At 39.3% G+C, this 15,608-nt stretch overlaps 1 protein-coding gene across 1 annotated transcript in view; it reads left to right on the forward strand.

Annotated features, from left to right (window-relative positions):
- The first annotated feature begins 12,062 nt into the window (after positions 1 to 12,062).
- Positions 12,063 to 15,608, forward strand: part of LOC124284104 (thioredoxin domain-containing protein 11-like) — a 70,564-nt gene continuing 67,018 nt past the window's right edge. The window contains exons 1-2 of the mRNA XM_046720162.1: positions 12,063 to 12,208; positions 13,040 to 13,259. Coding sequence (XP_046576118.1) covers positions 12,072 to 12,208; positions 13,040 to 13,259 — 357 coding nt within the window. The 5' untranslated portion in view covers positions 12,063 to 12,071. The remainder of the gene's footprint in view (positions 12,209 to 13,039; positions 13,260 to 15,608) is intronic.

The following is a 15,608-nucleotide window of genomic DNA, read 5'->3' on the forward strand; positions in this document are numbered from 1 at the left end:
CTTTGAATCATGGTGTTGAGGTTGTTTCACAGTCTGCTTCTCTTTGTGCCTATTCAATGTTTCCAAACAAAGCACTTGTAAAAAACAATATTGGCTGCTATTGTTCAACTGATATTTTTTATGAAATGATAAGATTTCATTGTTTTATTGTGAAAATTGGGAATATATATATCTCATGCATTGTTTGCATATTAAAACTGAATTGTATTACAAAAGTTCAACATTTGAAAGGTTTTCGACAAATCATTCAATGGACGGATAATCTCAAAATATGACCAGACTAAATATGTTCTCATTTTATATGTGACTCTAATCTATTTTTCAAACAGTAGTGTTCAGATTAGAATTCTGTGTTTGAGTTTAAATTTATTTTCGACATGTTTCTGTTGATAACGGTAATTTTGGTTATATTTAAAGAACTTATCATCATATCAGTCCTAAAAACGTTCATGTTTTCCTCTTACTTCCTAGCTTACTGACCATGACAATCTGACACATTAAGTGGCAGTGGGGTAGCCTAGTGGTTAAAGTGTTCGCTCGTCATGTCGAAGTTTGATTCCCCATGTGGGTACAATATGTGAAGCCCATTTCTGGTGTCACCTGTCGTGATATTGCTGGAATATTGCTAAAAGGGCGTAAAAATCATACTCGCACTCCAACAAATAAAAGTTATTTTGTCAGTTTTTCTCAGTATCTTCTTTCCAATCTATTGTTGTGCAGTTATGTAATTCATGAGCTCCATTGAAAAATTGGGGCTGCTTTCATTAGTCTTTGTCAGTACATCAATAATTCAAAATGTTTTTCTGGATCACTCTGAAAACAGATTATTCTCAGATATTGTGTTGATGTCTTCTAACATTTTCTTTCAGTCAGAGATATACAGGAATAGTATCAACCTTGGACTTCTGACATTAGTTTAGGTTTAGACGTCGAGTTAATATTGTCTTGTCAGTTGTGTGGGAAGTAGTATGTGAACAATATAGTCCATGTTGCAGTCTGAGATCTCCTGTGATTTGCACTGATGCTAGTTTAGAGACAGGACACGTTCTGTGAGATCTCCTCCTCCCACCTCTACCCTTGCCCATTTCTAACTATTGTAGTTTAGTAACAGGACATGTTGTCAGTGAGATCTCCCCCATTTCTAACTGTTGCTAATCATATGACACAGGACATGATATAGTTTGAGAGATCTCAGAGGGTTTCTTACTTATCTCATGACACAGGAGACTAAACTGGACAAGATACATTGTAACCTGTCTGCGTGCTGCTTGTCTATATACAGATGGTAACTGGACGGGATTTTGACTTATTAAACTAGCCATTTTATCTCAATAATTATGTATTTTTGCAGAATGGTTAGTGGACTTGATTGTAAACAGAAGAGAAAAGGTCCCAACTGAATTATATTTGTGAAACTTAATGGTGTTGTACAGGCTGTGTCTGAACAGTGTTTTACAAGCTGCTTTGACACTTTACACGAGCGATTTGTAGCAAAGTTAGGGTCCAATGTTTTGAAAAGGTACTTTGATTCATTCAAATGTTTGTGGTAATTTTATTTGTAATTAACACAGGTGCCCAGAATGTTTTGAAGCATGTAGAAACAGGTGTTTTTGGGGAAGTGTTTTGTTTTTGTAGACCATAACATCCACGAGATGGACGTTTTGCCGACTTGCACAAAGTGATCTCACAACACATTCTGTTGTAAGTTCATAACATATACATCACAGTTGTAGTGCTGCGATCACTTGTACAAGTGGCTTCTTGGTATCCAGGAATGGAAATGGGTCTAAACTACTTTTGTTGAGATTAAACAAAAAATTATGTCAGAGAGGTTCACTCAAGATTCTTTTTTTGCCTTTGTGACTAATTCTGATAAGCCTATTGCTACCTCAAGCAGTAATGATATGTGATAAACCAGTGTTTATTTACATCTGACAACCCTACAACATAAAGGTAATGCTACATTTTAAGTATCGGTGAAATGTTACAACTCTTGTCCAACTTTCACGAAGTGCCTGAATGGAAGTGCCCCTCTCCATGATGCCTTGGTAATGTACGCTGTGTTAACATTGTGGTGAGGCAGTTTTCACCCTGTGATAGCTCTGCAAAGTCTACTTCTTTCCTATTTAATCTATATATGGTGTGTCATGCTGGTTGTTCATTCATGTGCCTTGGGGATCAAACCGTTTTGGTTACTATTTGTTTAACTTGTCGAATGTTAATGGACCCTCATGAAGTAGTTGTGTCTTGTGGATAACTTCCCTTTGAACCCAGTTTCTTGAATCCTACACTCACTAAATTAACATGATTCAAATCTGGGATTATCATTTTATTTAATCTGGTATGAAGGATAGGGCATCTGTGCTATTGCCCTAATCATTCCTTCAAAGACAAAACCTCCAACCCACCATTGCCATTAATCCTGTATTTATATAATATCTTCAGATTTTCAACGGGGCGGTGGGGTAGCCTAGTGGTTAAAGCGTTCGCTCGTCACGCCAAAGACCCGGGTTCGATTCCCCACATGGGTACAATGTGTGAAGCCCATTTCTTGTGCCCTGCCGTGATGTTGCTGGAATATTGCTAAAGCGGCGTAAAACTAAACTCACTCACTCACTCACTCATATTTTCAACAAATGTCCTTTTCATTGTCAACTATTTGTGACCCAGTGTGCAAGTTATGGTGTCTTGCTGCATGAGCCTCTTGTGTAAGGGCAAGGTAAGAAACATCAACCCTTCCCAACATCAACTATCCAGATACAGATAATTGGGGAGGTGGATGGGATTTCCCCTGATGTAATGGAGGTAGTATTCTTAGAATTATTAACAAATATGAGTATTGTTTGATTTGAAATTTAAATTTTTTTTTAAAAACCCCTTAATTCAATTATTACAGGAGCTATCCTCAAGGATCCCACAAAATTTTGAAAAAAATTCATGGAAACTTTTGTTGGTGACATGACATGAGTATTGCTTAAAGTTTTGTAAACCCAGTCCATCGCTTCATTCAAGTATAGTATCCACTGATGCTCCTGGAAACTGAGTAAACTTACGGTCATTCACTTTATATTAGTGGTTTGGTGAGATAGCCTTGTAGAGCAAGTGTTCATTCATCATGCCTGAGGTCAGGGTTTGATTCCCCCTGTATAATGTGTCAAGCCCTATTCTGGTGTCTCCTGCTGTAATGGGGGCGGTGGGGTAACCTAGTGGTTAAAAAGTTGGCTCGTCACGCCGAAGACCCGGGTTCGAATCCCCAAATGTGAAGCCCATTTCTGGTGTCCCCCGCCGTGATGTTGCTGGAATATTGCTAAAAGCAGCGTAAAACTAAACTCAGTCAGTCAGTCCTGCTGTAATATTGCTGTAAGCAATGCTATTTGCTCAATCACTTCATTGTGAATGGTCAGGCTCAAAACTTGAGAATTTATGATGCAAGAACTTTAATAGCCCTGATGTGGATTAGGCCTTATATTTGTATGAAGTTAGATCAATTCCATGTGCAAGAGAAGTAATAATGCCTCCACCTAATGTTGTGATCTGTTAGTTAATTCGATATGGCTGATAAATCTTGAATGCTCTGGACAAGCGTATAACTTACATTTTCTGTTGACATTAACTACGTTTATGTTGATGTTGAAAGTACAACTTACAAAACTTACAAGTTGAACTTACAAGTAAGTATTACCGATAAGGGTTAAAACATTGAAGCGTAATTGCGATATTTGCATATGTGCATCTTCTGTTTGTTTTGTTTTATTCATGGAACACATAGCAGTATTTCAGCTATACTATATCAGCTTGTATATAATCCACTCTGGACCAGACAATCCAGTGATTGATAATGTTACCATAACCCACACTGTCTGGGAACGAGGACATGCTGTCAACCACGTCAGAGAGTTGGACCACCCAATCCATTTGGTCGCCTCTTAGGACCAGCATACAGATTGCTTGGGAATTATTCTACACCACAATCCCCTACAGGGTCCCTTTTTGTGATTCTCAGTCCTGATTGGTCATTAAAAAGGACCAATTATGTGGTTTTCAAGACAGCAGTGCTAGAAGACTTTGTTCATCATGACTTAGTTTTAGTGCTCTCTTTTTTTTCAGAACAGTAGATTTGACATTTTGTAAGTTATCTTTCATTTATTTTCTTAGATATTAAAAAATGATGCATTAAGTAATCTTCAGAAAAATCTATCCCCTGTATTATAAATGAACTTTGGCGCCAAAGTCTTAATCATGAATTCATTCTGGAGAATGATTTTCTCTAAAAGCTGAGTTGTTGCCAAATGTTAAAAGTGTGTGTGAATAATTAGTCAAACTCTTTCTTTTATTTTTCACAAAAACAGAAACTAGCATTCTCCAGAAAGTAGTTTTTGGAGATGTTTTGTTTCTTAATTATTTAATTATAATGGAATTTGAAAGGGTTTATAAAAAAAATTAAGACTTTATTGTAAATCAAGAAAAATAAAAACTACAGGAAAACAATATGAGAAAGTCCCATAAATATAAATCCTTAATCTGTCTCTGATAATTTTCAACAGAGACAATGTCAAGGTGACATTAATTGTATGAGAGTGATTGACAGCCTTCATGTATGTTCATCTATGTATACAATAGTTCCTTGAGTGGCATCTTGAGTTGGGAAGTACTATATTGACGAACTTCATGGATAACAACTTCATTGATTTCGTGAGCGCGATGTTTTGATACAGATTCTCGTACCATTCCTGCTTGAGAATGATACAAGAATCTGTACTGTCGCACCCATGAAATCAATGAAGTTATTCTAGGATACAAGCATGGACAAATTTAGCATGGTTAAAAGCAAAGACTTGTTCAGGTGTGAACAGATATGTCCAGGTATTGAAGTTCATGCTTCAGGCCTAGAAGTTAACCTGTGTTCCTATATTTGTCAAGAAAACTAAAATACAAACAAGTGTTTGTCTGGAAATGCCGTCATTTATATTGTTATGCTATTGATATGATTTGTATGTTGTGAATCCTGTTTGATTTGAGGGAATTGTACCTAATTGACCATTTCCCTAACTGTTTCCTGTTGATGAAGATTTTACTGTGCTTATAAATATATTGTATCATCCTTGTGAAGTCAAAGTGTGTTAATATGTTAAATAGAGTGTGACCCAAATTTAACACAATTCTGTTAATTTTTTAATTCATTGAACATCAGTTTAACAAAAATCTCTTTGTTGTCAAGTTGTTGGTATGGGTGATAATATTCATGGAAGTTTTACATTGAGACATGTGATATATGTATTTTCAAACATGGTTGTGTGTAGTTGTCATATTAAAATTGTGTATTGATCCACTTCACCCTGATCTTCATCCTAAGTACAGACCGTCCTGACTGCTGAAACTGAAAGTAGTTGAACTTAGCAGCTGTTGTTAATTTTCTATGATGTCAGTCTATTTGAAACAGCAGCTTGAACATTCGTCCAATATTAGGAAACAAACGTGTGCAGTTCTGTTGCGATCGAATAGAATTCAAGGATTCTTGTATGAGGAATATGAGCTGTGTGCGGAATGATGTCATGTGATACTTTTTACCAATACTCTGCATGATTCATAGGACCTCGCAGTAGTCTTATATTTTTAATGAAAAAAACTTGGATCCAATTTTATTCAATATCTGTCCATCTGTGTGCGTGAATGGTTGTGAAAGCAGAAATATCGTGCCTATACAGAAGACTTTTGTCTTTCATGGTTTTGAAACATGTTTTATGGTTCTTTTTGTAAATATGTTGTATGAAATGGCACATTTACAACTGTGCGAAGCTATCTGTTTTAATGTGAGATATACATATATATCTATATTGTGAAGATTCTCTCCTGGAAGTTTTGATATACAAGTGCTTTTGTAACGTATGATGCCAAAAAACATCAGCTTTGCCTTACTTGTGGCATGAGGAACACCCTTCATCTGTAACAACCTCAGTCACATTAGACATACTCATATTAAAAATATATTGGTTAAAATACTCAATAAATGAAATTTAATGAGAAATATATTAATGAACTGGCCCAGCCCACAAAGCGATCTTAGCGTACTATGATCGTAATGCTATATTAACATATTGGAGTTTTGATTACCTTAGCGTACTATGATCGTAATGCTATATTAACTCATTGGAGTTTTGATTACCTTAGAGCTAAGGTCGCTTTGTGGGTCACATAAAATGAGGAAATTGTGCAGGCGTTGTTGCAGCTGTACAGCTTCAGATGGCAAAGGTTTGAGACAGGCTGAAGGGAGAGATTGTCATCATTACAATCAGGGTGTGGGGCTATATATTTGTGTTATATACATATACATACATATATACATAGTACAAGCTTGGTACATATATCATTACCAAAGTGTTCCATGTACAGCTACTTAAATCCTGATCGAATAAATGTCATGATGCTGTGTGATCGGCTTTGTTCTGTATATTGAGGTAGAAATCATCAGCAAGAACTCCTCATCAGCTTGAATGACTTGAGCTGAGGACTTTGTTGTGTAAAGCTGCCCTCAGACAAGCTACAAGGTGAATGTAGGCTGTTTATTATGGAGTTAGAGCCCAGATTAAATTGTGATTGATATTACATTTTGTTTGTTGCTTTTAGCCACATTCAACAATATTTCAGCTACATACTGGTGGTCTGTAAATATTCAGGGCCTAGATTTTCGAAGCTCTCTTAGCACTAAGATAGTCGTAAGTGCCATACATTAACATTAAGACTATCTTAGTGCTAAGAGAGCTTCGAAAATCTAGGCCCAGGTCTGGAGAAGGCGGTCCAATGATTGATGTCATGAACATCAGTCTGCACTTCTGGGTTACCAAATCTGATATCTGGGTTACGATGACATACGTCTGCCAAGTTAAGGTACCTGATCATATGATCTCCTTACTTGCCTCTTATGCCTCTTGCATGGGTTGCTGAGGACCAGTGCTAACCTGGATCTGACAGGTACACATTGTATACAATGTCCTCTCACTTCATGGAGTTAGGGAATTGCTGGACATCCAACTGGGATATAACTTGGAGTGAGTGAGTGGGAGGAGTGATTGAGTGAGTAGCCTAGGTGGAATGAAAAGAAGTTAGTTCGTCATTTCTGCGCCGAGGATTTCTCACCATAATTTTTGCAGGCTGAAATGTATTTTTTTACAGTGAAATTTTATTCCGAATAAAGTGGCCCACATGGGCACATTGAAGGTGTAAAGCCCATTTCTGGTGTCCACTATAGCCATTTATATTGATGATATTGCTGGAATATTGCTACGAAAGCGGCGTAAAACCATACTCACTCACTATTGCAAGCATCAAGTGTCAAGATGGCATGTCATTGGCGGTTATTGAAAGCATCGTTAAAACGTCACGTCACTTGGGAAGCCCATTCTGGTAAAACCATACTCCTCAATTTGAGGGCACTTTTCACTTTTCAGAGGTCAAGCTTCATTTATGAAACCAGATGATGTGTTATGAACTCTGCATTGCGAACCAGATGTTATACGCAGATAGAAAAACATACCAGGCAATAAATGGAAAATGTAAATAGTTGTTTTCAACTTGAGAGTCGTGAAATGTTAGGGGCTTCGATTCGTCATAATTCTAAAGTCTCTTCACTTACTGACGGGGGTCTCCATTCACCATCAATGCAAAGTTTCATTCTTTCTGTCAAGCCCTCCAAGTCACCATCAACCCATAGTTTTCAACATCTTGGCAGTGCCCACAGTCACCATCAGTGTAACGTTTCCTACTTCCTGTCAAGGCCTTCTAGTCACCACCTTCACGTCTTTTTGCGGCGGTGGGGTAGCCTAGTGGTTAAAGCGTTCTCTCGTCACGCCGAAGACCCGGGTTCGATTTCCCACATGAGTACAATGTATGAAACCCATTTCTGGTGTCCCCCGCAGTGATATGGCTGGGGCATTGCTAAAAGCAGCGTAAAACCCAACTCGCTCACTCACCATTATTTTCACTTCCAGGTAGGCCCTCCAGTGGTCATCAATTTCCAGTCTGTTCGCTTCCCGTCAGAAGCCTGCCTTCACGATCATTCTGAGATCTTGTCACTTCCTGTCAGGGACGCTCCAGTGACAGTCAAGATGAAGAAACATAATATACTAATATCTCCAAATACCCATTATTAACTTTTAATCTTTTTGCTTAAAGAGCTCTGGGAATCCAATGGCAATCAAGATGTTATCTCTGCATTCATTTGCAACGTTTTGTTTCATCTCACTGACTATAGGCTGTTCTCAGAGTTTCCTTGAAACAGCCTTTGAATGAACCTCTCTTTTTCATCTCACCTCATGACAGAAAACTCAGGTTATCAGGTTATCTATTCACCTACCAGCAGGTGCAATCTGGTTTCAATCACGTTGGCCTTCTCTTCATTGAACTGGCCTCTGGTGGCTGTCAAATTTGGTCTCTTTTCCGTTCTGTTTAGTACCCATGAAGTTGTTCAAGGCCATCCAACAGCTATCAGGTGATTATCCCTTTCACCCCTCTCATGGGACTAATCTGATAATCCAGTTGCCTCTTCACGTAACTTCATGGGCAACCCGACGCCTCATGTGCTGATATCCAGTTGTCATCCAGTTGTTCCTTTGCTTCCTGCCATGGGCATCCCGACGCCTCATGTCCTGTTATCCAGTTGTCATTCAGTTGTTCCTTTGCTTCCTGCCATGGGCATCCCGACACCTCATGTCCAGACTTCCAGTTGGCATCAAGTTGTCCCTTCGCTTCCTGCCATGGGCAACCCGACGCCTCATGTCCTGTTATCCAGTTGTCATCCAGTTGTTCCTTTGCTTCCTGCCATGGGCATCCCGACACCTCATGTCCAGACATCCAGTTGTCATCAAGTTGTCCCTTCGCTTCCTGCCATGGGCATCCTGACATCCAGTTGTCCTCGCTTCCTGTCATGGGCATCCTGATGTCCTGACATCCAGTTCCTTTGTCATCATCCCGAGTTGTTCCTTCGCTTCCTGTCATGGGCTTCCTTCCCTTCGCTTCCTGTCATGGGCATCCGACACCTCATGTCCTGACATCCAGTTTTCATCAAGGTGTTCCTTTGCTTCCTGCCATGGGCATCCTGACGCCTCATGTCCTGACATCCAGTTGTCATCAAGTTGTCCCTTCGCTTCCTGTCATGGGCTTCCAGTTGTGTCATGGGCATCCCGACACCTCATGTCCTGACATCCAGTTTTCATCAAGTTGTTCCTTTGCTTCCTGTCATGGGCATCCTGTTATTCATCAAGTTGGGCATCCAGTTGTCCCTTCGCTTCCTGTCATGGGCAACCCGACACCTCATGTCCCGACATCCAGTTTTCATTAAGGTGTTCCTTCGCTTCCTGTCATGGGCATCCCGACGCCTCATGTCCTGATATCCAGTTGTCATCAAGTTATCCCTCCGCCTCATCTCATGGACATCCAGTTGTCCCTTCGCTTCCTGTCATGGTTATCCCGACACCTCATGTCCTGACATCCAGTTTTCATGGACATCCAGTTGTCCTTTTCGCTTCCTGCCATGGGCAACCCGACGCCTCATGTCCTGATATCCAGTTGTCATCAAGTTATCCCTCCGCCTCATCTCATGGACATCCAGTTGTCCCTTCGCTTCCTGCCATGGGCAACCCGACGTCTCATGTCATGGATATCCAGTTGTCATCAGGTTATCCCTCCGCTTCATGGACATCTGTCATGGGTTTCCAATGAGCATCAAGATGTCTCTTCACACCCAGTTGAAAGCCTGAGGTGGAAATCAAATTCTTAGCGCTTCACTTTCTATATGCTGATTTCCAGAGGTTATCAATCTTTTTACTTGTCTCTAACCATAAACATTTAGACTTTTTCTATTCATTTGAAAAGAAACTTATTAGTACTCTTTAACCGTCATTATTATAAACGTACAAGTGTATATCATTCAGTTGTACCTACCACTGCGTGTGTAACTCGACGAAGACATTTAAACTCTGTGTTGTTGGTACTTATTGCTTACTTCCTGTCATGGGCACTATGATGATCTCCAGGACTGAGGTTGTCTTTTCACTTTCTCACCCTCTTGTGGCCAATCAATAAGTCATCACGTCTCGTCTGGCAGATGTGCGATGTGTCAGTGAGTGAATTTCGTTTTACGCAATATTCCAGCTATACGGCGGCGATCTGTAAATAATCAAGTCTGGACTAGACAATCCAGTGATCAACAGCATGAGCTTCGAGATCTAAGCAGTTACGATACGAGGACATGTGTCAACCGAGTCAGCGAGCCTGACCACCGATCCCGTTAGTCTCCTCTTACGACAAGCAAGGGTTACTGAAGATCAATTCTAATCCAGATCTTCACGGTCGCGATGTGCCAACCTACACAGTTGTGGAATACGGATGATTAGGAACATCCTCATTGATCTTTCAATCCCCCATGGCCCCAGGTATTAACTTAATACAGCTCGGTTCTCTTCTACTACTGACCCTGCTGGCTTGGCCCGCACAAGACTCTTGATCCCTTCATCCAGTAAATGATGACACTACAATCAGTCAACATTTCTTCCTGCCCAGGTGTTATCTGTCTCAGCCCACGCATATTTCAGTAAAATCATCTTATGGGGATACTCTGATGCCAGTCGGACCTTCCAGGTATTTATCACGGTTACATTAAATCTGAGATAAAGTTCTGTATGGTCTGTGATGGAGAGGGGGCGGTGGGGTAGCCTAATGGTTAAAGCGTTGGCTCGTCACGCCGAAGACCCGGGTTCGAATCCCCACATGGGCACAATGTGTGAAGCCCATTTCTGGTGTCCCCCGCCGTGATGTTGCTGGAATATTGCTAAAAGCGGCGTAAAACCAAAACTCAGTCAGTCAGTGTGATAGAGAGCCAATGCAACGTGGCCGTGCGTTGAGAAAATTATCAAATCGGTGTTTGTTTTCTTCACTCATGACAGCCGAAGTTTTATTCTAAGTAATTCCAATTACTAGGCCAGCTAACAGTCGGAACTACAATTAATCGATTTTCCTTGCGAGTCAGACTACACTTCCTAGTATGATTTACATGTTAGTCTTGGGGTCCATGCATCTAGTTGAGGTCAGTCGAAATGGTGTTTGGGACTATTTCACGGTCTTTGCTTTACTAGGCCTGACCAGCCGGCTACATAGCGCTATTTTATTAAAGCCAGGGGGCCATGCATGTACATGTAATTAATAGTTTTTACCATACGAATATTAGTTGCATCGCCCAATGCTGAGACACACTCAACATTAATTGATTTACAAATTCATACCCCTCTCGGACACATTCTAGAGACTGAGCTACTCCTTGTATGTCGAGCACCAGGTAAGGAAACAACAAGTACCATTTTAAAACCTTGTTCAATGAGTACTCGGGATGATACGTAGCATGGCGATCGAACCATGTAAATTCATGTTTTCAGACTAGTAGACTCCCCCAAAACGTAGATTGTGATCTTTCGATTATACAATAAAAGCTACTCTTTGAAAAAACGAGGTCCTTCTCAATATTAAACATACGCGAGGTTGCTGCATGATTAACAAAATATCGATAAGTAAGACAATGTGACATAGGTGTGGCCGACCACGCCCCCCTTTCATCCTTTTAAATGATAAACTATCCTGTAGGTGCCCGTTCAGTGATGGTCTACACAATTTTGTCATTGAGCACTTAATTCTGGTTCAACGGAATTTTATATATGCATATAATTGGATACCTTCTGGTAAATGTACGGAACGAGACTTTTGTCGAATTTGGCGAAAATACTTGCGTCGGCTGCTACTGACAAGATCTTTTTAGAAAATGTGATTTTACGACGCATCCCGTAAATTCATATTACTTTCCACACAACTTACACCAATATCGACTACATGTTTTGTCACATTCATATTTCTAGATACATACGACAATGGATTGTAACATTTATAAAAAAAATGCAAAGATTTATAAATTGTCTGATAAAACACATTGTTAAAGACACAAATATGGTAATTTGGTAACATATATTCTTACCTTATTTAGTTAGTTTTTAGGTAAGCAGTTTCAATTAATGTGACGTGGAGTGAAACCAATGGCGAGTGTTGTGGCAGTTCATTCGGATCTTACTGCCCCGACAAATGTAGTTCGAAGAGTGATGGCTAAACACCCGGAGTTGTTTCTGATTGTAATTGGATTGTCTCTAACCATCATTTCACGATATGGGAGCAGGTAGATTTTACACACGATCAATTTCCACTATGCCTGTCACGCATGATAAACTCACGTGTTTAATGTTTTGAAAGTTTATTCGAACTGAGTTCAGTTCTAAAATGTCGAGTGATTTTACACGTGTAGCATGAAGTATAAACCCTTGACAGCTGTTCAACATTATTCACATAATGCCACAGGTTTGCGATTTCCAGTTACACAAGATCTGAGATTAGAATTCATTAGGGGTGTTTTCAGCCATTTAGAGAGTGTAAACATTATATTTATTGAACTTAATATGACTGTTAGCATACTTTGACCTTACATTTAGGTCAGATAACATATAAGATTTTAAAGCTGTTTGTTTTTAGGCATTACAAACATGAAAACAGTTTAAAAATTCTTAGACTTTGAATGCTTCAACAGAAGACTTTGATATTTTTTTTAGGTTATTTATATATGTTGGATACAAACTTGCACTGGTAGATGTTCAGGCCTGAACAGGTGATTTTATCACAGTCTGTTATATGTGAGCCTTTGCCAGGTTATTGGTAAAGCTACCGCTGAGACATGGTTGTCCAATTACTGCGAAAGGCGATGTTGTTTGTCCTCCAAACAATCTCACGATTAGCAAAAATATTCACAAAAAAACACAATCAAAATGACATTGTTTTCGTTTTCAGTCTTGCAGATGAACTTGCAGATGATTTAAAATCTGAATGGTGTGGTCATCCGTCCTTTTTGTTTGACTATTCAATGCGTAATTGATATATGATATTATCAGATTCCATGTACGCATTATGCAGACCCAGATAGACTGGGATCTGATGTGAGCAGTTCATTTTTTTTCAGTTTGAAGCCAAAGCCGATTACTGTACCACCAAAACCACCAAAGAAATTTTTTCCAAACAACTCGCCAGTGTATGATTTTTTTAATGGAGAACTCGATCCGGTTGTCCGTCTTCTTGCCCAGGAGGAGCTTATATTCCTCATGTACTATGCTCCATGGTGTTCTCGGTCCATGGCCATTCGCTCTGAGTTCCACAAGGCAGCAAGACACCTGCAAGGACGGGTGAGTACCTTCTCCACTTCAGTCACGTCTCGTCACGCTGAAGACCCGGGTTCGATTCCCCACATGGGTACAATGTGTGAAGCCCATTTCTGGTGTCCCCCGCCATGATATTGCTGGAATATTGCTAAAAAGCGGCGTAAAACCTATCTCACTCACTCAGTCACGTCTTTCCCTTCGTTCTTTACTGGTGGGATGGGTAACCTAGTAGTTAAAGCGTTCGCTTGTCACACCAAATACCCAGGTTCGATTCCCCACATGGGTAGAATGTGTGAAGCCCATTTCTGGTATCCCCCCAGCCGTGATATTGCTGGAATATTGCTATCACTCGTTCAGATATACTATATATTATATGCTTCCAGTTTTGTTTAATTGAATATAACATTATTTAACAGAGAAAGGATTATCGAAATTTAAATCATTCCAACTGTAAACTAAAGACTGTTCACTTCATTGTTCAGGCTATCACTCGTTCAGATATACTATGTATTATATGCTTCCAGTTTTGTTTAATTGAATATAACATTATTTAACAGAGAAAGGATTATCGAAATTTAAATCATTCCAACTGTAAACTAAAGACTGTTCACTTCATTGTTCAGGCTATCACTCGTTCAGATATACTATATATTATATGCTTCCAGTTTTGTTTAATTGAATATAACATTATTTAACAGAGAAAGGATTATCGAAATTTAAATCATTCCAACTGTAAACTAAAGACTGTTCACTTCATTGTTCAGGCACACAAATAAGACAATATTTCGGTATTCAAAAACAAAATAAGCATTTAGACAATCCAATTGCTATTTATTACTTATTATCATTGTTGATAATATTACTATTTATTATTTATTATCATTGTTGAATAAGATCAGCACTTATAATAAAATCCATCAGACAATCCTTTTGGCCTTGTGTCATCGTCAAAACTCGGCGCTGCTGCATGAATACATAAGAATAACCAAAACAATATGGCGGCGAAACGAAAGAGCACTATTGAGAGAAAAAAAAATCAACTGTTTGTTGAGCCATAATATAGTTCCTGCAAAGTAAAACTTTCACTACAGTGAATATATCAAATTTCTGTCACAGCAGTGAAAATGTGACTTTTCTCAAACTTGGAAATCTCTGTCTTTCACACTTCAGTGTATAATAATGTCATTTCTTATTGAAAATAGAGAGAAAGGAAACTGTTTAAGATCTGATGCAATGTCAGATGTAATGTCAACATTTTTCATGGCAGGATGAAAAGGTTCATCAATTTTGTACAATCTGCATGCAATACATGCTTTTCTTCATGTACAAGGAGGTAAGAACCAGGGCATCAGAATCCTGAAAAACATGTATTTGTACATAAACAAATGTTTAAAATTATGCTTAGTCAATTTTATGGGAAGGGGGTGTCATTGATTTGTACATAAACAAATGTTTAAAATTATGCTTAGACATGAGGGGGGGTCACTTACTTATTTTGTACATAAATTTTAGGGGGGGGGGCATTCACATTGTACATGCTTCTCTATAAAAATCATTATCACCCCCCTTAGCCATAAATTATGAACGGTCCCTTAAAGTAAATCAGAGCAATACTAAAAAGCTCTGATCCAGTAGTTTTCCATTTGGGTCATGTGTAGAACAATTATATCCCAGTAATGTACTGCAACTTCAAAATTTATGTGTCAGTATCACTGTAACACATGTCATGTCATCTTATCCCAATTGCGTAAAGGACCGCCTCCATGGTGTAGTGGTTAGAGCATCTGCCCGGAGAGCAGAAGGTCGTGGGCTCGATCCCTGACCGCGTCATACCAAAGGACGTTAAAATATGGTACTTGTTGGTCCCTGCCTGGCTCGGCATTAATGGGTACAACAAGGACTGGTCGGCTCGGAGTCAGTATAATGTGTCTGAGTGGGGTATTCATGCTTCACTGCGGCATGGTATCTCAGTGGGCTAGTACTATAAAAGCAGCTTAAGTCTAGGCTAGTACAAGCTGCCTCACATACACATACACACGCATGTACGCCGTCATTTGAGCGAAATATTCTCAAGCAAGACGTTAAAACCAATTTCACCTCACCTCACCTATTGCGTAGATCGATGTTCATAATGTTGATCACTGGTCCAGACTCAATTATTTACTGACTACCGCCATATAGCTGGAATATTGCTGAATGAGGCATTAAATAATAAACAAGCAAGCAAACAAACAAACAGCATGTCCATCAAGACGTACATAGATGTCAGGGACGTAGGATCATGGGCCTTGAGTGTAAAGTGTTGTTTAAACAAGCTCTTCACTATATTTTGTATTTAGGTGGAAAATTTCCAAAAGCAATCATAGTTCTATG

The sequence above is a fragment of the Haliotis rubra genome, unplaced genomic scaffold (genome assembly GCF_003918875.1).
Source record: "Haliotis rubra isolate DU_JTF1 unplaced genomic scaffold, ASM391887v1 Scf33, whole genome shotgun sequence".
In the NCBI taxonomy this organism is placed as follows: Eukaryota; Metazoa; Mollusca; class Gastropoda; order Lepetellida; family Haliotidae; genus Haliotis; species Haliotis rubra.